Source organism: Pleurodeles waltl, chromosome 4_1, assembly GCF_031143425.1.
Source record: "Pleurodeles waltl isolate 20211129_DDA chromosome 4_1, aPleWal1.hap1.20221129, whole genome shotgun sequence".
NCBI classification, from domain to species: Eukaryota; Metazoa; Chordata; class Amphibia; order Caudata; family Salamandridae; genus Pleurodeles; species Pleurodeles waltl.
This window is the reverse complement of record NC_090442.1, coordinates 1,012,511,565-1,012,537,549: the sequence shown is the minus strand read 5'-3', so window position 1 is coordinate 1,012,537,549 and position 25,985 is coordinate 1,012,511,565. Positions and strand designations below refer to the sequence as shown.

The window sequence follows — 25,985 nt, the reverse complement described above, 5'->3', positions numbered from 1 at the left end:
GTCGAGATGTTCCGTACTCTTCGACGCCATTTCCAATCTTCTGGCTCTCTGATCACGCAGGGTCTTCTTAGATCGAAACGATTGACAGGCCTCACAATCTTTTTCTTTGTGATCAGGAGAAAGACACAGATTACAAACAAGGTGGTGGTCTGTGAAGGGACATTTTGCGTGGCATCGAGGACAAAATTAAAATGGAGTCCGATCCATCAGGCTTTGACGCGGTAGGCCCGAACAGGCCCGAGTCGGGCGCAAACACCCAGAAGGGCAAAATCTAGTTTCTGACGGTACTATTGGTTTGAGGTTAGGTGGAAACGCGATCGAAAGAATACCAACGATTAATGGAGTTTTCTAAAGTATCCGATTCGAAATCTCAGAGCGAGAGGAAACACACCCAAACCGGACAGCGGAAAGAAAACAATGTAACACTAGAGTCGATGCCCATGCACAGTATGACCGAGAGGAGGAGTCACTCGATCCCGTGACTACGAAAAGATTTCTTCGAAGAAAAACAACTTGTAACACTCCAAGTCCAACACTAGATGGCGGAATAATGCATAGCATGTGTATCTGCAGCTACACATGCCATCGAACATATATATATATATATATATACATATATATATATATATATATATATACACACATATATATGTGTGTGTGTTCACTAAAAAAAACAAAGGTTATAGTTAGGGTCACATTTTACACACACAAAACTACACAGCAGTTATAGTTATACTTATGTTAAGAAAGTATATTGCATGGCCTAAAGTTACATTATGGCACAAGCTATAGTTTCTTCAGATAAGTATAACAATATCGATAACTATAACTGCTGAATTTCTATGGTTTTGTGTGTGTAAAACGTGACCCTAACTGTAAAGCCCCCGCAACCTTTCTTTTTCCAGGGAATTTCTATGTTTCTTTTAACCTTAAGTAATAAATAATTACCATAAGTTAATACATCCACCACTGAGCATGGCTGAAGGGGCTGGCCTGCTGCCAGGCCCTGTGGCCATCCCTGCTGAATGTTCCCAACCCCACTTTTTGGCTGTGTGTTTCGGGGGATTGGTATCTGAGTGGGTGTACATTTTTTTTCCTTTGTTTTTCAGATCTGAGGATCCATCGCGCAGTTACACTGGGGGCCACATTGAGCCCCATGGTGGATCTGTGGATCCTTGCTTAGGCCAAAAAAATACATTATGGGCAATTTCTTGCCCATGAGGGGTCCCTCCACCTATCCTATGTGGTCAGGATACCTCTGTCCTGACCCCTGGTCTGAGTTTTTATTCATGTTTTTTCAGTGATGCCCAGCCGAGAGAAAAAAATGGTGACCGCAGCTTTCCTCTCAGGTTGAGGCCAACCAATCAGAGCCAAGCTTTTTCCCCCAGATCCACGAATTCCCCGCAGGTGGGCCTGCAAAGGATCTGCAAGCCTATATTTACAAATTCTTTTCTTTAATAATTACAAAACTACTGAACAGATTTACACTAAATTACAGAAAGGGCTTTTTATAGAACACAATCTACCTTTCTGCAAAATGTGGTGTAATTCTGTTCAGCAGTTCAGGCTGTAGTTGGGTTCAAAATGTTCAAAATCCCCATGGACATTGCATGGGGAAAAACATTTTGAGACCACCTTTTTTTCTTGGCCCCCGCTTGATGAATCACTTTGAAACATTTCAGACGGCAGATGAACTAACTGGCTTACTAATTTGAAAATTTTGTGAAGAATCGTCAAACGGCACCAAAATTATTAGCAAAACAAACAATGCACTGTCAATGGGAAAAGTTGATTCTACCTACAACTACCTACTGGCTATCACCAGTATATACATTTTAGCTTCTCTGATTCACTCTAGTAGGAAAGCCTTTTTGTTAATATGGTTGCATTGGTATATTCCAAATTTCCTATGGAAATGAGTCTATGGATACTAGACCTATTGTCTGTTTACCTGCAGGATTTAGATATCCCTTCATGTGTCACTGTGGAAAGAGGGAGAGTGTGTTTTGAGCTGATCACCTTGAGCAAAAGGCTTACGTCTGACTGACCAGTTATGTTATATTATATACATTTCTTAGGTGATAGTAACTGCAGGACTCTGAGCATCAAGTGCAAGAGTAGATACTGGAAAGAATGCTGCTTATTTGGGTCCCTCAGAGGTGCAACCACTGCCCAAATCTTATCCTGCCCCATCCATCAGGTCCAAAATATTGAGATCCTTTGTCCAGGTACTCCTTGCTTAATAGCACCCACCACCACAATTAATTCTAAAGTACTCTTAAAGTCCTGTTGTTAGATGTCTGCCTATGCCTTTACCTCTCACATAAATATGTAACTACTGACTAGTGGAGTGTGCAGCTCTTAACATACCTGCCTACTGTCCTGGTGACATGATCTCTTCAAACCCTCCTACCAACTCCACACTGCAGCTCTGTGTCCAACCTGAGCAAGGTTTAAAGGACTACTGTAGCTTGGAGCTCCTACTGTTCCCATGATATAATACGAACTAGAGAATTTGCTCAGTACAACTCCACATCTGTAATGCAGGGAAGGGTTTCTATTAGAGCATTTAATCTTACTGCACAATGCATTTGGCTATAGGCTGTTTCTTGTCTTTTACATGAAATTGCATCTCAACATTTGAATTTCGAATTCATGTTTTTGATAGATTGAGCAACTCCGTGTTAGGGTAATTATTAAATCTGTTTCCATAGGAGTCTGGACAACTCTGCATCTTGGTTCATTTAATTCCCAATTCAGAGAGCCTTTTAATGGTACTTCAAATGTGGGATACATATATTTCAATGACTAGAGCATGGAAGAGGACATCTTGTCCTTCCAAGAAAATTCCTTATTATCTCTTCTTGCCAAATTTTTCAGAATACTACACAGTGTATACTTTGTACCGGTAGTTGCAGGCAGTGGGCACCGGCACTCATTTTTGGAACCAAGGACTTATTTTACATCATCAGAGACAGATAAAAGCAGCAAAGGGAGGCAGGAGGAGGAAGAGAAAAATAGGCAAATAGTTGCAAAGGGAAAAAGTAGGAATGGAAAGTACCAACAAAATGAGAAGCAGAAAAATGAAGTGCAAAGTGGTGGAAGAAAGCGGCATTAGAGAGAATCAAGACTAGGATGGCAATATCAGTAATAGTCAAGACCAAGTCAGGGTAAGGAACCTCGTGAGAGCACAATAGACAATAGCATGCCATCTGGACATTGCAAGAGCAGCTGCCGTCTCGACGTTCAAGTAATTCTACCCTGTAACTGTTATTGTGGTCTCACGTGTTGACACCGGCTTGACATTGTATGAGCAGCAAATGCATGGGTGTTCAGGTGATCCTACCCTGGAACTGTTATTGTGGTCCCACGAGGTGGTATTGCCATTTAAGTGATCCTACCTCGGTATGTCAGCTGTGCTCTCAAGAGGTTCATTGGTCTCGCAGGCATCTAGCAACCAACAAACTATCCCCCATTGGCTTGCAATTCCATTCACCACATTTCTAGGACCTTCGCAGGCATTATTCTATGTCCTGATGTTGAACCCATGATTGCCAAGGGATCGAAACGTCGTTGACCTCAATACTCTGACTTGGTCTTGACTATCACTGATACTGTAAATGTGAGCAGTGGTACTTCAAAAAATGTGATTACATGTGTAAAGTGCAACTTGTCACGCTCAAATGCCTGAGTACCTGCAATTGTATGACTTGTTCTTCACAAATGTTGTTGTTGCAACACAAACAGGTTATTTGTATTTAGTTGTGAATCTTCATCTTAATTGATGTTCACATGTTTTGTTTGAGGGACTGTTGTTTTGATAATATGTGTGTCTGATAACGGCCTCTCAATATTGTAGGCCTCAGGTGGTTATGGTAACAAGCTCTATGCTTGTCTGGTGCACTAAAAGTGTTAAGTCCCATGCCATTGGTCTGGTCTGCTTATTATAAATCATTATGACAAAGTCAGTTGGTCTAGCCTATTAATTGTGAACAGTGTATGTTAAAATTAGTAAGACTTAACTGTTGGTTGTTATCACAGTTTACAGTCTAAATACAGGTATTTTGTTACATGCAATGTCACTGATTACCACAGTAGGTAATGGTTTTGGCATTGGTCACCCACACTGACAAACCCTGGTTGTTTTCACTGTGATGATTCTTGTTAGGCCCTGTTGACAAGGATTGTATGTTTTGCAAGCTGCATTTTACTGCAGATTTGTAATTATATAACTTTATACAAGATGGTTGCCAGTTTATGTGTATTTGAATAGGCCAGTGTTAGCTAACATGTAAAGCTGATGCTAAAAGGTACACACTTCATCTGTTCATTCGGAAAAAGGTCATGTATAAACACTCTAGCTGCATTAGCGACTGGTTCTCAATTTTTCTAAAGGATAAATAAATATACCAAATCTCATTGATGGTGATGAGTCAGCACTGCAACTTACAATAAATGTCTTGAGTGTGATGGAAATAGTTCACAGTACTGTACACAGGGATTAGCAGTCACTGGGAAGTCAGAAGGCATGATTCACAACAGCCATAACTCATGCACCAAATGGAATGGTCATAACCTCAGCCTTAATGAAATAAACGCTGTAAATCATCTTACAGATGAGAATACATAGCACATTACTCTTATAACTTTGACAGAGATGACTATGAATGCAGTATCATCTATTTGTTTCATTATGTGTTTTTATTTAATTACATTTTGTTTTTAGTGTTATTAATTGGCACAAAAATTGTTAGGTCACAAGCACTGCATTTGGTTTTACAAGTTATAGTTTGCATAGCTGTTATGCAAGTTATAGATTGTGGTTCAAACCATAACTTACTAATTTCAGTGGTTTTGAGTTTTAATAACCATAACTGCATATTAACTGTTGTTTTTAAGGTCATTTGTTATAACCGTAGATAACCTACACTACACTTTAACTTTTGTTTTTTTAGTTACTTTTTCTTTTTGTGATCATATACCATATACAACAGTGCAACATGATGTGACTAATGCTGCGCGAGTGACTGAAACCTGTCATGGCAAAAGTTTGAGAATAAAACGGAACATTTTAAGATAACTCTAGTGTGTCTGCAAGAGTAATGAGAGAGCTGACTCTGTTTCTATGCCTACGCCCCCTTTCGTTAGGCGCATGGCAGCGGCCAGCTAAATGAAAGCTGTGTGTTTGTACATTAAATATATATATATATATATACATATATATATATATATATATATATATATATATATATATATATATATATATATATATATATATGTATATATATTAGTTAGGATCAACTTTGTCCATAGACGGAGCATTTTTTGTTTTGCCAATAACTTAGGCACCGTTTGACGAATCTTCACGAAACCTTCAAAACAAATAAAAACAGTCAGTTCAGCTGCTGTGATGAAAATTTCAGGGCAATGCATCAAGCAGGGGCTGAGAAAAAGGGGGGACCCTAAATACTTTTCACCCCATTCTATGCCTATGGGATTTTTTGAATTGTTGACGACAACAAAAGCCCGAACCGCTGAACGGATTTACACCAAATTTGGCAGGAAGCTATTATCTTGGTCCTGATCTTGGTCCTGAAAGTGTGCTTTCTATAATATGGTGTGAATCAGTTCAGTATTTTTGGAGTTATTAAAGGAAAAATAACTTTGTATATCTAGAGGAGGAGATCCTTCTCGGATCTGCAGAACAAGCAAGGTCCTGGTTGGCTGCCGCAACATGACAAACAAGTTGCAGCTGCCATTTTGTTTCTTGCATTGTCTGGGGGGTAGGAAAAAGCAGTGTAAAACATAATGGGTCACGATGCAGGTACCCTGCCCCCATAGAACACACAGAGGGTACTTATGGACCCTCTCATGGGCAAAAAATTGCCTTTTTTTCAGCTGATCGGTGGATCCCAAAATCCTTCTTGGATCCTCCTCAAATCCAAAGGAAAAGCAAGGCCCTGGTTGGCTGGTCTCAACCTGACAGAAATAATAACATGTGTGTTAAAAAATCCATAGAAATTCACTGAAAAAACACAAAGGTTACAGGGAGTTATACATATTATTATACTTATCTGAAGAAACTATGATTCATGCCATAAAGTAACTTTGGGCAATGAGTTAAAGTTCCTTAACATAAGTACATAACATAACTATAAGTACAACTATAACTGCTGATTTTCTATGGTTTTGTATGGTATAATGTCAACCTAACTATAACGGCATTGTAACCTTTGTTTTTTTTCAGTAACTATATATATATATATATATATATATATATATATAAAAAAGCCTACTGCCAGTCACCTGAAGGTAGTTACAGTTAGGACCATGTTTCCATAGGAAAAGCATTTTTTGACTTGCCAATATCTTTTGCACCGTTTGACGAATCGCCACAAAATTTCCCAAAAAAGGGGCTGTGGTGATTCGAGTTGCGCATGGAAAGTTTTGGGGTGATCTGTCAAGTGGGGGGCTGAGAAAAAGGGGGCTCAAAAAAGGTTGTGTTTCCCATGTTAATTTCTATAGGATTCTTTAGACATAACTACAGGCCGAACCACTGGACGGATTTACACCAAATATGACAGCAGGCTAGCTGTTGGTACTCAGATTGCGCTTTCACTTATTGGGTGTGAATCCGTTAAGTAGTTTTTGGGAAATTTAGGGAAATTCAAATTTGTATATCTCTGGCCGCAAAGTATTCACAAACAAAGTCGAGCTTGTGCCGGAAATGCTCTGATTGGCTGCTCTGCACTTCAAACCAGGAAGTGTTGGCAACCATCTTGGGAATCTGCTTCAGCCAAGTCCCAGAAAAAAAAGTAAAAATAAAATAAAAGGGGCCAAGGTAGAGACACCCTGACCCCTTAGCACTGGTGGGAGGATCACAGAGGGTCTGCGAGTCCGCGATATTCGCGGCAAAAAAAAAAGACCGGACTTCCTAGCTTGTTTTATTATAGGCCCCTGGATGGGCCAGGTCCCGGGGGCATTCAAAATTTCCCCCAAGCTTTCATATATATATTTTTTTTAATAAGCTGGGTCCCCGGCACCACCACCTCCACAGGGCTTAAAATTAAAATAGGCGAGAGACCTGTGGTCCCCCACTGCCCTGGGGACTGCTACCTCATAGGGCTTATAATTATCATATGAGGGGGGTCACGCGCCCACCCCTCCTGCTGCCCTGGGGACCCCCACCTCCCCAGGGCTTTCTTTCAAAATATGCAGTGGGGTCTGCCCCCCACTGCCCGGGGGACCGACACCTCACCAGGGCTTTCAATTAAAATACGTGGGGAGGGGCTGCACCCCCCCAGATGTCCTGGGGACCGACAACTACCGAGGGCTTTTAATTAAAATATGTGGGGGGCCCACACACCCCCACTGCTGGACTACCCCCTTTGGGCTTCTAATTAAATACATGCAGGGGGCCCATGGCCCCCTTGCACCCTGGAGACCACCACCCCCTGGGTCAAAGTGTAAAAAAAAAAGAAAGGGGGTCCCTTTGTGAGCCCAGGGCCTAAGTCACTGTTGGAGAGATGCTGCATGGCCTCCCTCTTGGAGCAACAAATGGCCCTGGCGACCACCATCCCCCAGGACCAATTACTGCTATGTCCCAGGGGTGCCCGCCCCCGGGACATAGCTGTTTGCTGTGGTTTGACTGCAGCACGGCAGCTGCAGCCAAGCAGCAGCAAACACTATGCTATTTGACAGCGGGACCTTTAAAGCAGGTCTCGCTGTCAAACAGCAGCAGAGCTTTAATCTCTGTGTCCTGCACGCGTGCAGGGAACAGAGATGAAATGCTTCAGCAAGCACAGAGCTGCTGTCAAAGCAGCTCCGTGTTTGCTGAGGCAATGGCACCTCAATGGCCTTAAGGCTTCCCCTGCAGTGTCAGGTAGCCCGTAAGGGCATTTTATTCTACAATTATGTTTTTAATAAAAACTAAATAAATAAATACGGAGGGACCGCAGGGGAGCCCTTCTCGCGGTCCCAGATAGCCCATAAAGGGCTAAAAAGAAAAAACACCGTAGCTCAATGTGAAGGTCACAGACTTCCATACTGAGTTTTAGGTGTTCGAGTCCAGCTGGACTCATTTCAATATTTTTTTTGTTAATAAAAGAAATTACATTTTTGACTTTAAATTGGAAACAAATAACTCTTTCTAAGTATATCAGACATCAAAGACAAAAAACTCTCTCTCTCCCTCTCACTTTCTTTTGCTTTCTCTGTCTCTCTTTTTCAATCAATTCTCCCACTCACACACCCACTCAGACATTTACGCACCCACTCAGTCCCACTCAGACACTCACACACCCACTCACAGACCCACTTAGACACTCACGCACCTGCTCACAGACCCGCTAAGACCCTCATGCACTCACCCAGATAGTTACGCACCCACTCACACACCCATTCAGACCGTCACACACCCAATCACAGACCCACTGACACCCTGATGCACCCACTCACAGACCCACGCACATACTGACACACCCACTAAAACACTGATGTATGCAGTCTCACACCCAGACAGACACTCTGACAGCCACTCTTATCCCCAGACACAGCCTCTCACACTAATTCTCACACCCAGAGAGGCCGCAGACAACTTTCACAGTGCATGCGCGATGGAGCATGCACATCATGGGGGTGGATGGTTAGAGGGGTTGGCAGCAGGGACTAGCTGCAGGCCAGCTCCTGTGGTCAACCTCTACTGTGCGCTCCTGTGGTCAACCTCTACTGTGCACAGGAGAAGGCCGTGCATGGTGCAAAGTTGGGGTTGGTCTCAGGGCCTGGCCGCAGGTCAGGCGTTATGGCCAATGGCTGACATGCACAGCCAAAGGACGTGCGCAACAGTGGTTGGATTCACGTATAGCAAAACAAAAATTGCTATACTTTAAAAAAAAATAAAGAAATTCACCGAAAACAAAACAAAGGTTAAAGGGACGTTATAGTTAGGTTATGAATTTACTCATATAAAACCATAGAAATTCAGCAGTTATAGTTATAGTTCTATCAAGTAATTAAACCGCACCCTAAGGTAACTTTAATTGAGCCTTCGCCATGCACGGCTAATTATTCCACATGTTATATCATTGTTGTCATATTCTATGCCATCTTTCATATTCTCACTGCAACATTTGCAATAAAATTATTGATGAGACAACTGTGCATGGTGTTTTAGTTTTAGTTCCCCAGGCCTGTGCTGGGGCTGTGCAGCCCCCCGCATGGTTTTCGTGTCTAGGACTGGGGAGGTGGTGTTCCCCGGGACTGCAGGGGGGCCTGGTGGCCCCCCTGCGTCAGTTTCAATGTATGGGCCCTGGGGAGGTGGTGGTCCCTGTGGCTGCGAGAAGGTGGGGAACTTCCCTTGCATTTAAAAATTCAATGCCCCTGGGACCTAGCCCACATTTACATTGTTGAATTGTTGCAGTGGATTTGCGATTCTGTCACAATTTTGCTTCAAATCCTCATTTTTTTAATAAGTGTTTTTTTAGCCCTGTGGGGGGCCCAGCACCAAAGCTAGGGGGTCAGGGTGTCCCTGCACTGGCCCATTTTTTTTGTTATGTTTTGTCTAGCACTCGGCTGATGCGAAGTCCCAACATGGCTGCCAACACTTCTTCATTGAAGTGTTGGCAGTCAATCAGATCTCAGCGCATGATCAGGAGAGTTCTTGAAGCCTTCACGTCTCTATATATACAAATTTCGATTTTCTTTAATATCTCAAAAACTACTGAACAGATCTACACCAAATAACAAAAAGGGCGCTTTCTGGACAAAGAGCCACCTTTCTGCCAAATTTGGTGCAATTCCGTCCAGTGGTTTGGACGCAATTGCTGATCAAAATCTCTATGGGATATAAATGGGAAACACTCCTTTTTTACCCCCCCTTTTTCTCGGACCCCGCTTGATGGATCATCCTGAAACTTTCCAGACAGCAGCTGACGTGACTGTTGAATATGTTTGGAAACTTTTGTGAAGATTTGTCAGCCGACACTGAAAAATGCAATGGGGCTGGCCATGGGGGCCCCTGCACTGCCCATAACAAGTGCAGGGGCCCCCATGGGGCCCCCTGAGCCCCACGCCACCACCTTTTACACGTCGTTAGAGAGGGGGGTTGTAATACCCAGGACAGCGCTGCTTGCAGGGCTGTCCTGGCATATTGGGATCGCCAGGCCGTCGGGCAGCTGAAAAGTGGCAGTTCTGGCACAACCACCACGGTCATAATGTGGCTGCTGGACCTCCACATCCTGGCGGGGCTAAGTCCTAACTATAACAATCTATTGATGACAACCACTAGGTAATGTATAAATATATATGTATATATATCTATATATAGTTATAAATATATATATATATTTTATAAACCACCTCAAGCTCCTTTCAGTCTTTTAATCAACCACAAAAAGAGACTGCATCAAGTGACCAAAAACATCTAGAAGCCTAGTCTGCATCTCATGCAAAACCTGTGGCCCAATTCATTCCATGTGGTGGCCATCTGCAGGGTACAATACCCAGTACCACCCACCTACCTTAACAGTTTGCTTGAGGGTTAGCAGGGCATCCAGTCTTTCATCCACAGATAGGTTCTTGATGTTGATGCTGGTGTAAATGTCACGTAGCTCCCTCGCCCGTATGGTATACTGAGTATGCATGCTTGTGGTTTTTCCATCAAAGGCTTTCCACTTCTTTGGCTGTGAGCACTAAATAACAATAAGCAGAATTAACTAATACTGTTCATCAATGTTATAACAACACATAAATATACAAGAGGATTGTGACTGGTCCTTGAATAGAAGACAATTATAGAGACAAGTTTTAAGAAGATTCAGATTGGGTCTCTATTAAAACAACTGTAAAAAAACTGAAAAATCGTTAACTGCTCATTTAACATTAAAATTGTATTTCAAAACCTAGTTGCTCGCTTGGTAAAGTGCAAGCATATCAGAGTTATCAGCAGTGTATGACAAATACCACTCAAATCCGCACAAGACTCCTCCTAAGGGGGCTGTTGTTGGTTGTCTGAGCCAGTGGGAGGCACCTGCGCCTGATGAGGTACTTCATCACAGCTACTAGAAGCAACATGTTATGTTCTCTCAAGAAACAATTTCCTTTGGACTGGACCGTATTGCAATTGCGTTTGTATAGCACTTACTATCTCTGACGAGGGACTGAAATTACACCGGACAGCACGCTGCTCTGGAACCCAAGGTTAGTGGTTAGTTCAGTAGTTTTTGGTTATTGCCGATCACTTGGATTGGTCTTGTGCTCTAAACAAAACTATTTAACGAGCTCTTCAGGGGTTTTGCAGCAGATTAAATCAATAGGATTCTATTGTGATCATTAGTGGGTGGGGTGGGGAAATATGTGAGTTTAGGCGGATGATTAGTGGGATAAAAAATATTCGAGAGGATATTACATATTGTGATGATTTGACTCTCAAAAAATGTTGAGATCATTAAAATGAAGTGTTTACAGAAATACAATAAAAGATTAAGACAAACATACATGTGGCTTACAGTAGACCATGAGGAGGAAAGCAGAGGATGGAAATGAAGGAGAGAATCATATAAAAGAAAAGGAAAGGCAACAATCCGAGGCTTAAAGTCAAGTTCAGTTTTTCATGCCGGGGTCTAGGAATATAGAGAAGACTTTTTTTCTTGGAAAGCAATCTAGGAATCCAAAACTGCATAAGGAAACAACATTATTTGCATGTGAGACAGTGTTATAAGGTACTTTTGAAAGGCACCAGAATCAGGTGAACAATGTGTCCAACTGTTAGCCTACAGCTAGACCACTGATTTAACACTATGCCAGTGGAAAGTAAAGGCCGGAGAAGCAGGAGAGATGTCTGCGACTTCAGAAAAGATTCCTTCGAAGCAGTCCTGCACTGTCGGATCTTCAATGATAGTACTGAACGTAGAATAAGAGTAGTAGCCTTGCCCAAAACCCACAGCCTCAAGATCGAAATCGTGAAGGAACAAAATATTTGTCGAACACCAGCCAAAGAAACTTTACCCAAAGAGGCTTTTGAGAACTGCCTGTCATACTATTGTACCCATCTTGGAATCTGTATCCAGGGAGAAATGCCTGGCTAAGCTAAAAATAGACATCCTTGTAGCTGCTTTACAAATGTCCAACATCGGGAGCAGTGGCATGTAGCTGGAAACACGAGTAAGACCATGGCAGCACTGGCTAGTTCTTTATTTGACAACAGACGTTTTAAAACACTGAAAAGTGTGCTTATGGAAAACTGCGTATACCAGGATGCATGGCGGACTGGTGCAAGCATGTCGGCAATGTGCGTACCATTCCACTGAAACATGTTGATTAGACTAAACACGCACCTGTCCATGTGTGAGCACTGTAGAGATAATTCGTAGTAATAACTCAAAAGGGGAACTGGTTTGAAGATATGGCGCTGTTCTGCTCTCTCCTGTTCACAAAACGCAGCACAGCAACTTCACTTGCTAAGCTGAGTTAGGTGATTTATTTGTAAGTCTAGACCTGTGATTCTAAGTTGTTTGCAAGTTTTAATTTACAGGATCAACATAGCAATTTGGTCAATTGTGCATCACAATAATCAAGAGCTCAGTTCAATTAGCGACCTTTCCACCGAAACATATCACTCCGCCATCAACAGATTTGTCCACCATTTTAAGTTGGCACTGATCAATGCAAAAAAGTTTCCAACAGTATGATATTATCTTTGGGCCATCGAGTTGAAAGTGGGATTAGTGGTGTCTTAGTAGGAGCTTCAAAGCCTTTCTTAAAAGGCACAAAGTATTAGTAGTAGCTCATCATCATCATCATCAGATACTTTATTCGGCTCAAAACCATAAAAACTGAAAATAAACAAATAATCAATTTAAAAAATAATAATAAATAAATAATAATTTATAAATAAAACATATGCAGACATCAATGCTATTAAATAATACACCCATAAAATTACAACATTGCAGAAGTCCCACAACGTTTCCATATAGTGAGTGCAGCTTCGATAAAGTTTAAAACATAATATCAATTGACAGAGGAAGTTAATTTCTATAAATAAAATAAAATAAAGGAGTGAGATGGTGTCTAATACTGGCCACAAACAATTGGGGTACCAAAAAAACGTCTGCGCATAACATTATAAATTGCACAAAATAACATAAAATTACTTGTGCTTTGGGACTAGTCACAGTGACATATGAGGAGTGAATGAAAGCATCTACCCTGTATCGGAAAGCAGTTAAAAAATGCAGGGTATTAAGTCTAAAATGAGTAAGACAGAATCTGTATTTAACATTTTGAATTAGTCAAATACAGTTCAGGTCCTATAGGAACACATACTGCAGAACCCACTGTTCTCAGAGATTCTCCCTTTAAATTTTGCAGCCTAGCCTTGTATTGTTAGATATGTTTGTTCATAGTGTCCTTAGAAACTACATCTAAAACGTCAAGGTTATTATAGTATTGAGGTACACTCACTTCAGAGAAAGTTTGCTTCAAATATGAAAACAAAGGATTTAGGATTACCTTATCATGGTCATGGAGTGTGTCCAAGATGGCGACCTGGATGGTCGCACAACTGTGAGTGCTGCCTGATGCCGAAAAAATCCTATGAAAAACGGCCTAACTTCCCGCTCCTGCACACAGAAAGAATGGAGGGAGGCCCGCGTACATAGAGATGCCGTTGCACAAATCATTTCCAGCTAGTCTCGGGGTTCCATATTGGAGACAGTACGACCAAACCCCTTTCAACGCTGGAGGCTATGGAAGGACTGGCACGTCCTACACTGGCATTTAAAAGCAGCCCCTCCGGCGCACAGGCATCGTGGCTCAAAAGATGAGGATGGTGGGCACAGAAGCACCGCTCAGCCCGGAAGCAGGCCTGCTGGCATTCGAAGGAGACGGGCAACCAAGCCCGGACAGGAAGGGTGAGCGCTGCTGGGATGAAAAACAAACTGTAGACCTAAAGAGACAACCTACCTCCGCTCTCTCCCAGAGTATGCTACCTCAGGAGCCCTTGAACTGCTGCCTTAGGGGCTGGCTTAACAACAGCTCCCTCACCAGGAAACAACAGAGAAGCGCGGATGGGCATGTGCTTGACGCCAGCACTGGAACATAGCCAGAAGTGGTAGCTTGTGCTGTGCAGGCCTCCAGCGGCTCCATTGCTAACGGCGCGCTGACACTCCAAGAGGCCGGGAGGAAGGAGAGAACCAATGCGGACCGCTGAGTGTGACCAAGGAAGGGGGACGTTGTTCCCTAATGGAGTTAACAGCACCAAAGGCCTTGTATTGCTGGCACATGCAACAGTATGGACACAGCTAAGATGCCAAAAGAACACATCTACAAACCATTGATATCCCCAGACGGGCCAGACAGTGGGCAGGGAGCCGTCTGGCCCGTAATAAACTTTGCTGTTAGACTTTATTGTAACAGGCCTGATCTACACGGTCATACACCTTGATATCGGGACCCAGTGGTGACCAACATGGAGTGGAGTCGAGGGCTGCTGGACCCACAAAAGCAGGGGGTTCACAGTGGAACTAAGGAGGCAGCCTGACACCAAATAAAACGACCAATCCCTTTGCACTCATAGTCACTGGCTCTGTAGACAACCAGAAGGAAAGAAAGGGCATTCTCATATCCTACTAACGCTCCCGGGTGGTCAGAGCAGCAGCGGGGTTGGCTGCCCCAAGTGGGACTACTGCGAGGGAAGCATACTGTAAGGCCTCACTGTGGCGGATGTATTTGGGATACACCAAAGGAGTACTTACATGGGTGGTCCTGGGAATTCCATATACAGTCCTACATACCCTGATAGATAGGGAGGAAAGATATGTGGCGTTAAGGGTATCCCGTATGGTGCCCCATTATCCCTAGTGGCTATATAATCACCCAATGCTGGGCAGGGTTTATGTGCCCTCAAGTGTGACACATAAATGGCAGCAGTATGGTGTGGAGATTTTAATTTTGTTCCGGATCTGAGGAGGGATAGATCCACACCCTGGCTGACAGGTGCCCGGTCTTGAATTGTGTTAGACCTGTCAGCCTTAGGGTGGTCTTCTCTCAAACTTTTTCCCTTCCTCCTCCATTTTTGCTGATCTCGTTTTGCTGGCCTTAGGACCCTGTGCATGTGCTCACTCCTTAAAACATGGTAACATTGATTTATCCCCAATTGGCTTATTTAATTTACTTATGAGTAAAGTGACACTGCATCTACTGAGGGCATGTAAATTAAATTTTACAAGTGGGCCTGCAGCACTTCTCGTGACACCTACTTAAGTAGCCCTTATAGCATGTCTCAGGCCTGTTGTTGCACTCTGTGTGCAGTTTGAAACTGCCAGACCTAAACCCGCCTTTTTAATACACAAACATCACCCCAAAGTAGGACCTAAACAGTCCACAGGGCAGGTTGCAATCTACTTAAAAATTAGGGCATGTAATTTTAAGTTTTACATGTTGTGGTAGTGAAAAACTCTTACATTTGTTTTTCACTTTTGCAGGGCCTACCTCTCCTATAGGATAACGCAGGAGTTACCATATTACATTTAGTAAGCTGTAATTTCAAAAAGTGAGCAGATAACTAATTCATGTTTGGTGTTTTGGGAATTGTAAGAAATATCCTCTCTTATAGAGTAATCAGATTTTAAATTCTAAATTTGAAAATTCCACTTTTAGAAAGTTGCCATTTTCCTGCCTTAGCCATTTAGTGCTTGTATCCTGTCCCTGGGTCACATGCTTGGGTGTAACTGACAGTTGGGCTTTGTGTATTCCTTCTAGACATCCACACACAATAGAGAGCTAGGGTGTGCCTGAATAGGCCATCACTGGCAGGATGGGATGGCGCAGCTAGGCACAGCCTTACTTACACTTGACTAGGCTGTGTCCTGGGGCCATACAAGGGCTGCATACCCCTTGTAGTTAGTCTGGAGCCGAGACAGGGAAGTCAGGGCTTCAAAGGGAAACATCTAGAAGCCTCTCCCACTTCAAAGGCAGAACAGGTATAAATATTGGACCTCAGACACCAACTTTCAGTACACTTCTGAACCTGTGGCTACTCACCAAAGAAGATGGACTGCTGTGCTGCTGAAAGGACTGGCACTCTGCTGGACTGCTCGCTTGCTGGACTACTACTTTGCTTGACTTATACCTTGCTGGGCTGACCTGATGCCTGCTTCCCTCTTGCATGGGGGAGAAGGACTGCACCTGCATTATTAATCCCAGGATCCCAGATTGACTCCAAGGGCTAGCTGGCTGACCTCCTCACAACAGCCTCTAGAACAGAAGGCTCCAACAACCTTAAACCCAGCACCTGGATTCTGTCATCTGTGAGTCCTACTGTGCCAAGTGGTGCCACTATAGCCCTGGGCCCTTAAAAGTGGGCCTGAAGGTGCTCTGCCAGCCCATCTGTGGATCCAGCAGAACCAACTCATCTCTGCTTCACGGAGACACCCCTTGCAGAACCAGGACATCGCCGCTGCATGGGTTCTCCTGACGCATAGACTCCACATCAACCTTGCAGCCTGCAAAGGAACTGCCGCCTCGGTGACGCTTTCCCAACACAGGTCCTTGTATCGCACATTCCTCATCGATGGCAGCCTGTACAACAACGCAGGTTATTGCATCACAGACTCACAGCTCCTCAGAACCGGCACATTGCTTTGACTGCGCGATGCATCTTTGATGCCGGATTTCACATCACCAGCCCTTGACAACGGTATCCTCAACTACAAAAGCCTTTGCGGTCACATGTTTGACAAACCATGACAGACAGAGATAGCCCAACTAATGAAAGACTATAGTGCAGCGTTGCAAGGGATGTCAAATATAGATTACAGGGAATACCTGTTACAACAACATGAACCATCCAATAAGGTTGCAAGGCTGCTGGTTGCTAATGGCAGATACCCCCACACACCCATACAGGCCATCCATTCTAAAATGGGAAAGATCGTGAACTCCCAAATGAAAATTAATTATGTCTTTGGGTCCTACTATGGAGAGTTGTACAGGGACACTACAGAGATGACATAGGTAGCTGCTCTGACATATTTAGAACAGATAGAGTCCCCTACAATTGACCCTCTGCAGAAGCAAGAACTGGAAACTACCTTAACTCTGGCAAAAATTGAATTGGCGATCATGCAGATCACAAGAGGAAAAACCCCAGGAACCAATAAGTTTCTATTTTAGTTCAGGCACCGTTAGCACCCCAAAAAGTATATGAGACAACTATGAAGGGTGTGCTGTCGGCCTAGAAGAGAGAGGCATTAACTTTGGTACTCCACAAATCAGGACGGAGCCCCCTACAGGTGGCATCTTATTGCCCACTATCACAATTAAATGTAGATTATAGTGTGCTGGGTAAAATGCTTGCCAGTTGGCTATCCCCAATAGTTGGCACCATTGTACATTCTGATCACCCTACTTCTTGCCAAGAGGAAGCCATCCTTTCCTATCTCCTTGGTATTGCAAAGCTTAGCTTACAGTTCGCATCAATAACAGTACATTTGGCAGCTCTTACTGCCTACCCTAAATGTCCTTCACAAACCTCTTTTTCAAGATCCCAGTAATTAAGAATTTCCTTGAGGGGTTAAAAAAGGTTTTCCCTCCCATCAGACGTCCTTCCCCTCCCTAGGAACTTCACATAGTCCGTTCACGACTAAACAAGAACCTTTTGAACCTATTCATAAGAGTTCTCTACAACATCTTTCTAGGAAAGCAGCTTTCCTTGTAGCTATTACATCAGCTTGTAGGGTTAGTGAACTCCAACATTGTGTGCTAATGAACCCTATACAGTTTTTCATTCAAACAAAGTGGTTCTCAGAACCAATCCAAAATTTGTTCCCAAAGTTGTTTCGGACTTTCACGTCAAACAATTTTGTTACCCACTTTCTTACAGAATCCATCTAGTCCACCAGAGCGATCCCTTCGCTCTCTGGATGTAAGGAGGGGCTTGAGATTTTACCTAGACAAGAGACGTGACCTGCACGAATCGGACCAGCTTTTTGTGACCTATGGGTCAGTCTGCACAGGTTTAGCCACTTCCGAGCAGTCCATATCATGCTGGATACTTGTTGAAATTTGTAAGGCAGCTACATGGAGATTGGTTCACACATTCACCAAACACTACTTTTAAGACTCTGATGCTAGGGCAGATACTCAACTAGGACAAGCCTTCCTCAGAAATTTGTTTGTCTAGTCTGATCTTCTCTCCTCTATTCTTTCCACCATGTTTATTAGTGATGGGATTGCTATTATAATAAAATGCCTATGACTATCAATGGAGATCTCCTACGAGAGAAGGAATAGTTTCTTACCTGTAACTCCAGTTCTTCCGTAGGAGAATCTCTGTTGAAGTCATAAGCAACCTTCCCTCCTCCCCGGTGGATAGAAGAGAGGACAGTATTAGACTTACATATCTCTAGTGCTTATTGTCAAAAAGAACTAAAGCAACTACCAGATGCTGGGCATGATGAGATACTGATGGTCTTTTCAACCTTAAAGGCATAGTCATTATTTTTCACTCATCGGGCTACATTGCTTTTCTATTCTTCATCTACTACTTTGTCAGGAAAAAGGGTTTGTGAAGGAGATTTGAGGTTTGGTGTAAAACATTTACCTCAATTTATACATTTTAAGGGTATTTTAACCCTTTTTTCCTAAGTACAATCTGATGAATTACACCACTGTAGCCCGTTTGCCTAGCATGCATATTATGTTCTTTCTTAAGTGTTTCTGCAGGCCTTCCTGAAGTAAGGCGAACGTCTACACTTAAGAAGAGACTTTGTAAAGAAGTGCTCTGGGATACCGCACGTGGGTGGAACTATTCAAATGCTTATGACTATCATAATGATGGATGCTTATGACTATCAATGGAGATCCCCTACTAGAGACGCTTCAGATTTTCCAACAATCACAGACATACCTTGTTAAAATGCATTATATGAGAAACAGGGCATGAGGGGAGCTTAAGGGGCAGTGGTGTGCAGATTGTTAGGGGTACTTACAGCATAGTATTTTTCAACCAAACAAAATTTTTTAAGACTTTCAAAATAGAGGCACTAGAGTGCGTGTGTGTTTTTTTGTAAGTGTGAGCATATAAAACTCCCAGGTGAAATATGACAGTCACCTCATCATACCCGACTGAAAGCACTTGTACCCAACTATTTACTACAGATTACATTTTTTAGGGAGATGTAACACCCCAAACCCCCTTGAAGCTACACCCCTGCATATTATGCCCCTATATGCTGACACCTTAATTTTTCATAACAAAAATAACAAGGTGATTGATGGAATGTTTGAAATAATCTTAGCCACTGGAAATCACTTGGGCTGCATCCCAATCTATCATTTTTTTTGCCCACCTTGCCACCTCAGTTTGGACCCAGCCATTTGCAAATCAGTCTTGACTCAGCTCTTCAAGGGAACAGTCCAGCCCGAACTGCCAGGCCAGGTACCCCCCAAACCTGAACACAAGCAACCTAGGACCTGTCTCACCCTAGTTAGGGTTCTTCACCAAGCATCCCAATCCATTAATTTTTTTGCCCACCTGCCATCTCACCTTGGGTGGTTTTTGCACTTTTAATTTATCTTAGGGCAGACCCGGAGGTGCTGCCACAGGTGATGATCTATTCAATGTGTTTAGGTGACTATCTGGGCTCTGGATCAATTGGGATAAATCATGCTTTTTGCCACTCACCCCTGTAACCAATATCCGAAGAGGAGCCCTCCCTAGTGTGGGACTGCAATGGAAACTAGGCAATATCAAATACTTGGAAGTCCAGATCTATTACAATGAGACTGATCTAATAGACAGACATGTGGGCCAGGAACTCAGTTCATTAGTTGCTCCCCTTATCGAATCATTACCATTGTCCCCGATGAGAAGAGTTTCTATCTCCAAAATGCTGATACTCCCTTGGCTTCTTTATTACTTTACGGTCATTATGAGGGACCTGAGGAAATGTTTCTTCAGTGACCTGCAACATTTACGTACCATGCTAGGGTGGGCAATGGTAGGTGCTGGGTTGCTCTCAGTAAGTTGTATGTCCCACTGGAAGAGGGTGGACTGTGATACCCCAACTATATGTTGTATTATGCTGCAGAACAACTGCAATGGCCGATGCCCAGGCTGGGCTAGGTGCTGACCCTGGAGCGTAGAGAAATATTGGAAGAACCAGAAGGATATTCCTTCCTGCACTGGTTGTTGGACACTACTCCACCCCACGATGTGGGCAGCATAGTACTACAAGTGGCTGTGTGGTGCTGGAGAAAGTACCTTCACAGACGCAATAAGGCAGCACTTTATGCCCCAAGTCTCCCCATACCGGCAATCCCCAATGTGCTTACATTTGCACATTGTATCGGACACGAGACTGGAGGGTGGCGGACGTACAGGTCTAGACAGATCTAACGATGGACAGTAAACTGAGAACCCTTGAATATTTGATGATCACATATGGCCTGGGGCCAGGGGAATATCTGCTATACTCAGCCCTAAAAAGAGTGATGCTGTCCATGAGGTAAACAGATCAGAATATGCCCCAAAAAAGCGATATTGACTAATGGAGGAACTAGGATGGCCATAACATGCCTTTGCAGAGTTTTGCAACAACATTATTCTAAAGGGGCTTTGAGCCTCAAGGAGTGGTGGGGCTGCATGCTAGACACTCACATATCGAATAAGATGTGGGTCCATTGCTTACAGTCCGGGAGACTGGTTTCTAGAAATGCAAAATTTTGATATGTCCAAGTTAATTACATCCATTACACTATCTGACCCTGGAGAGGAGTGGGAGGATGTATCCAGTGGCAGGAACCTCATGCCCCCACTGTATGGCAAACACCGCAGACTTTATGGACATGGTGTGGTCCTATCTGACAATATCTTAGTTTTGGTCACAGGCAGCACAATGCTTGTCGGAAATGACTGCCTGCATCCTCCCCTTGGGCCCTCTCCAATACTTGCTGGATGTGAGACCAGCCAATAAAAAGGCTACGAGCCTTGCATGCTTTTAAAGTCTGGCCTTGATCTTGGCGAAAAAGATGTATAGCCATGCATTGGAAATCTGAGATGGTGCCGTCCCTGAACAAATGGTGCACTGAAATGATTAAGGTGGCTAGGGAAAAGATGGCCATTTACACTGCCCTACGGTCTTGGGGAGATTAGACAGACTCCCTGGGGCTCTGGGACTTCTTATTCGGACAAGTAAGATCCTAAACCTGATGAATGCCCATGTGAACAGAGGGAGTACTCCTTACACAAGACTTGTGGTATGGGCCGAGGAGAAAGGGAGAGATTCTGGAACCTGCTGAAGAGAGACAGAGGAGGATAGGGGGTCTGCTGAGGTCCCACTGGAATGAAAGGTGGGATGGAAGGTGATGGAGGTGGTTGCGTCTTACTGTAAAGACCGATGTAATAGTTAGCCGGGGGAGGGGGGAGCGGGGCGGTGACACACTCATCACAGTTTACATCAGTAATTCCTGCTTATTTCACTTTTGTACTGACCACCTACGAAAGCAACCGCCTGCTATTGGGGGGAAGCGAACGGTTGTGGGTGTATGCTGGACATTAGGCCCTTATGTAACACCATGTTCCTGTTTGTCTGAATATGATACTGATATCAGACATGTATTTGTTACAGTATGTGTCTGGCAAAGTATGGCTGTAGAAAAAATGGTAATAAAGATAGATATTTTGAAGAAATATCATGATCCAAACACTTAATCAAAAATGATTTTAATCATTCTGACTCTGGTTGACTCCAGTTTTTTTGCCACAGCATAATAGAGGCCAATCCAATCAAATGCTCTAAGCCATCCCTACTTTGACATAACAACTCATATTAGCTGTGCTCTTTGGTACTGCCATCAATTTACATTTTAAAAAAACTACTCTGTAGTATTGGACAATTAATATGTACCCAAACACCTGCTCCATATAAAGCCAATGCAGAACACCCAACCTTATAAATGTGTATAAGTTCCTTAACAGGTCTATGTCGAAGCATTGATGCAAATCTACAGATTGCGTCAACTGCTCTCTGAAACTGTATGGACCTGACATTCAGTAGGTCCGCTTTAACTCTTCATCAAAGGGAATACTCAAGTAATTAAAGTTTTTACTCTATTTATCATTGAGTCCCCAATCACATATGTTGTGGACCTTAGTTTTCCAGGGCCCTGAAATCATGGCATAGGAATTGGACATGTTTACTTTTACATCTAACAAATTCATAAAAGAAGCAAAGCCCTCCAACAAAAAGCTGCAGCCCATTTGCCATCCTCATGAGAACAGCATGGCCAGCATATAAAAACACTGGGATTGGTTGCTTCCCGATCTGGGGCACATCCTTACTACAGGTCGTTAAATAGCTATCCAAGCCATTTATATAAAGTAAAAATAAGAAGGGGGCCAAAATGCATCCCTGCCGAAAACACCCTGAAAATATTTAATATGAGATGTACAATCTAGTAGTAGTTAATGGGTTATCATCCGTTCCGTTCAAGACCATCAGTTGCACTTTACAGGGGTATCAATCAATCAATCAATCAGTTTTTAGAAAGCGCAACTACTCACCCATGAGGGTCTCAAGGCGCTGGTGAAGGGTCTGGGCCTCATACGAAGAGCCATGTCTTGAGGTTCTTCCTGAAGATGGTGAGTGATGGGCTTTGTCTGAGATGCATGGGTAGGGTAGGTTGTTCCAGCTCTTGGCTGTGAGGTAGGTGAAAAATCTTCCTTCGGCATTGGTTTTCCAGATGCGTGGAATGGTGGCTAGTGCCTTCTGGGCAGGTTGGAGGGGTCTGGCAGGGTTATGGAAAGAGATGCGATGATTCAAGTAGGCCGGTCCGATTTTGTGAAGGGCCTTGTAGGACTGAGTGAGTAGTCTGAAGTTGATTCACTTCTCCACTGGGAGCCAATAGAGGAGTCTTAGATTTTGGGAGATGTGTTCCTGGCGGGTGAGGCTCAAGACGAGTCTAGTGGCGGCATTTTGGATGTGTTGTAGTTTCATGATGTTTTTTGTCGTGGTGCCGGCATAGAGTGCATTGCCGTAGTCGAGCTTGCTCGTGACTAGGGCCTGAGTAACTATCTAGCGGCAGTCGTCCGGGATCCACTTGAAGATTTTGCGGGGTTGGCAGAGGGTGTGCCAGCAGGAAGAGGTGACTGCATTTACCTGTCGGGTCATTGTTAGGGAGGAGTCAAGGATGATTCCCAGGTTGCGGGTGTGGTCAGCCGGAGTAGATGGGACACTGAGCCATGTGGGCCACCAGGAGTCATCTCCCTTGACTGTGTGGTCAGTATATTGATCTCCCTTCTCAACAGAGAAACGCTCCATTTCAAACGGGTTGGCTATGACTTAAAAATCAAGCTGTTTCAGGCAATATTATTTTGAAGTCAAGTGATTGTGATAGCTTGACCTCTATAGCCATAATTCAATGCTGCAGGTTGTTAAATTTCCAGATACAAAGTCAGTAGAACAAGTTGGCACTAATGTGCTGAAACCCATAACTCAGGCAGGGATCATAAAGCAGACTTTTATAGAATACTTTCAGATTAATTTAAAGGGAGTAATTAAATGATATTAGGAGAATTTTAGTCACACATAACCATTATTAGATGAGTGAATGTTGTTAAAATGGACGTCCTTCCCAAGTGTGTTTTCTTCTAACAAAAACTATTAAGTAACATTATCAGAGCTTGCCCAATAAGCAACCGAGCGTGTGCAGGAATTTTTCAACTCATTAATAATCTCTCATTCAATAAAACCCAACATTTTATATTTTGGGTTTGCATTATGATTATTTTAGTAAGGTGGGGGTAAAGTTATTGTTCTATTTACTGACAAGGTCAAAATGCACTATTTTGCAAGCTCCCACAAGGAGCATATTTAAGAGAAGGCACTCCGGTGCCAAAATGCAAAATGCAAGCTGGGGTGCAGCACAGGAGAAGTGTGGCTCAATGGTTCGAGTGGCAGACCCTGATGCAGAGGTGTGGCCCGGGACCAAGGTTCAATTCCCGCCTCCGCGGGTCTTGGGCTCAATTTCCTCAGACCTGATGACTCTCGCCTCGGTGCCAATCTAATCATGGGGTCCCACTCTAACTCTGGGCAATAGCTTGCTTAATCTCCTCAACGGCCCCAACAGCGCTGGGATGCCTGGCTTCACCTTGGGGGGCCCAGGAGTGGGCACTTCACAGGGAAAGCCAGGAAGGGTTCCACAGCGGTATGCGTAAAAGCGCCAAGATGCCCTAGGGTAAAAGTGCGCTATACAAGTACGAAGTTTACAGTTTACATTGAGGATAACAGTACTTAACATGAACTGTGAAAACATATAATATCTTGGTAAGGAAAGGCATCTTTTTCTATCCCAACCAGATACCTGTGAAACACGTAAAACTTTGAAAATCATATCTCTGGTTTTCTACATCCAATTTGTGTTGTTTTGATGCCTACTTCCTCACTTGAATTTTCTATATTTTTATAAACTGAAGTGGGATTTTCTACTGTGTTGTGTTTTCTACTTTATAACTGTTTTGGTGTGAGTGAATAACTTCCCTATTTTCTCCTATCTCAACATGAGGAAAGAGTAGCCTAAAATTTTAATGAACTGTGACTAAGGAGTACAGCCATTAACCATAGATGAGGTCTGCATACCCGCAAGCAATGGAAGTATCAGTGTGCTCTCAGCCAGAACTGGATAGCTGTTCATCCTTTAAAAAAAAAAAAATCCTAATTCCACCTCTCCCAGGATCTGAAATGACAGCCACATATCCATCATATTTATACTGCTCCAACCCTGCTCCAATGCAAGAAAGAGCTGAACATACACCTCTTTAAAGAATACTTCTGCGTAATGCAGTTACAAACTTCTGCTACTAGAAACCAGCCACCTCTCGAATTACTTGCTAACTGTAACTTTACCTTTGACCACATGCAGCACTCCACCCCCTCTGGCTAGATTTGCAATATAGAAGCACAAACTTACAGACATACATGTATGCATACAAACATACATACATACATACATACATAAATATGTGCAAGGGTAAGAAAGATCAGCCAAAGAATTGCTATCCTGCATCACTGATGAACAGCTCATTCAAATGTTTTGTTAAAGAACTCTTGTACCTAATAAAAGGCTGAATGGACAGGAAGCCAATTACCTCCACAACTGAGGCTGGGCTTCGAAGCAAAATGAAACCAAATAAGCAGAGGTTCGGGTATTGTATACATTAACTTTCATTTAGCTGATTCATCACATAGAAATTCTAATGCACAGATGGATTATTATTATTATTAGTAGTAAAAACCTAGATTAATGTCCTGGGGCAATGAATGATGAAGTTATACAGCGGTATGTCCTGACAACTATTCTTTCCAATTGTTGTCTTACTGCCTTCAGGGAATACTTGGTAAAATAATAACTAGATACTCGAAAATTGAGGTTTAGAGCAGTACCACTGCTGTTATTAGCAGGTAATGCAATGTCTTATGGAATCCAAATAGTTTCCTACATGGCAGCTCTCTGAATCTGTACTTTGGCTTCTGCATGATGGCACAGACTCCTACAGTGCCTTTGGAGGAGGGAAACTTCTTAAACTCTTCCCCGTGGAAGAAAAAACTGACTCAGCCACTTGCTCTTGCAGATCCATTGAAATTGTGAAACAAACTGGACACTGATTGGTCATGGGTATCTGCCTGGCTTTGGAAATATAAGCAGGACCTGATCAATCAACATCTTTTGGAGTTGGACCAGCGTGCATCCTGTGCTGTTGCTGTATCTAGTGTGCAGAGCTGCAGGTTAGAACCGAATCTAAAGGCAGTGCTGAACATCCGTTGGGCTGCACCGCAGCTACCCTTGCCTGGTTTAAGCCCCCTATGTAGGTCACGGTGACCAAAGATGCGATTCCGCATCATGGCACTCACTCCACTCATTACCAGAGGAGAGGCATGTTCATGTGAATTGACAGATGGCTCAGGCTCACAAGCAAACTCCTCCCT

The 25,985-nt window shown here is 43.3% G+C and overlaps 1 protein-coding gene across 1 annotated transcript in view; it reads right to left on the bottom strand.

Annotated features, from left to right (window-relative positions):
- IQUB (IQ motif and ubiquitin domain containing) overlaps positions 1-25,985 on the bottom strand; it is a 256,750-nt gene that overhangs the window by 65,112 nt on the left and 165,653 nt on the right. The window contains exon 9 of the mRNA XM_069229884.1: positions 10,518-10,688. Within this exon, the coding sequence (XP_069085985.1) occupies positions 10,518-10,688 (171 nt within the window). The remainder of the gene's footprint in view (positions 1-10,517; positions 10,689-25,985) is intronic.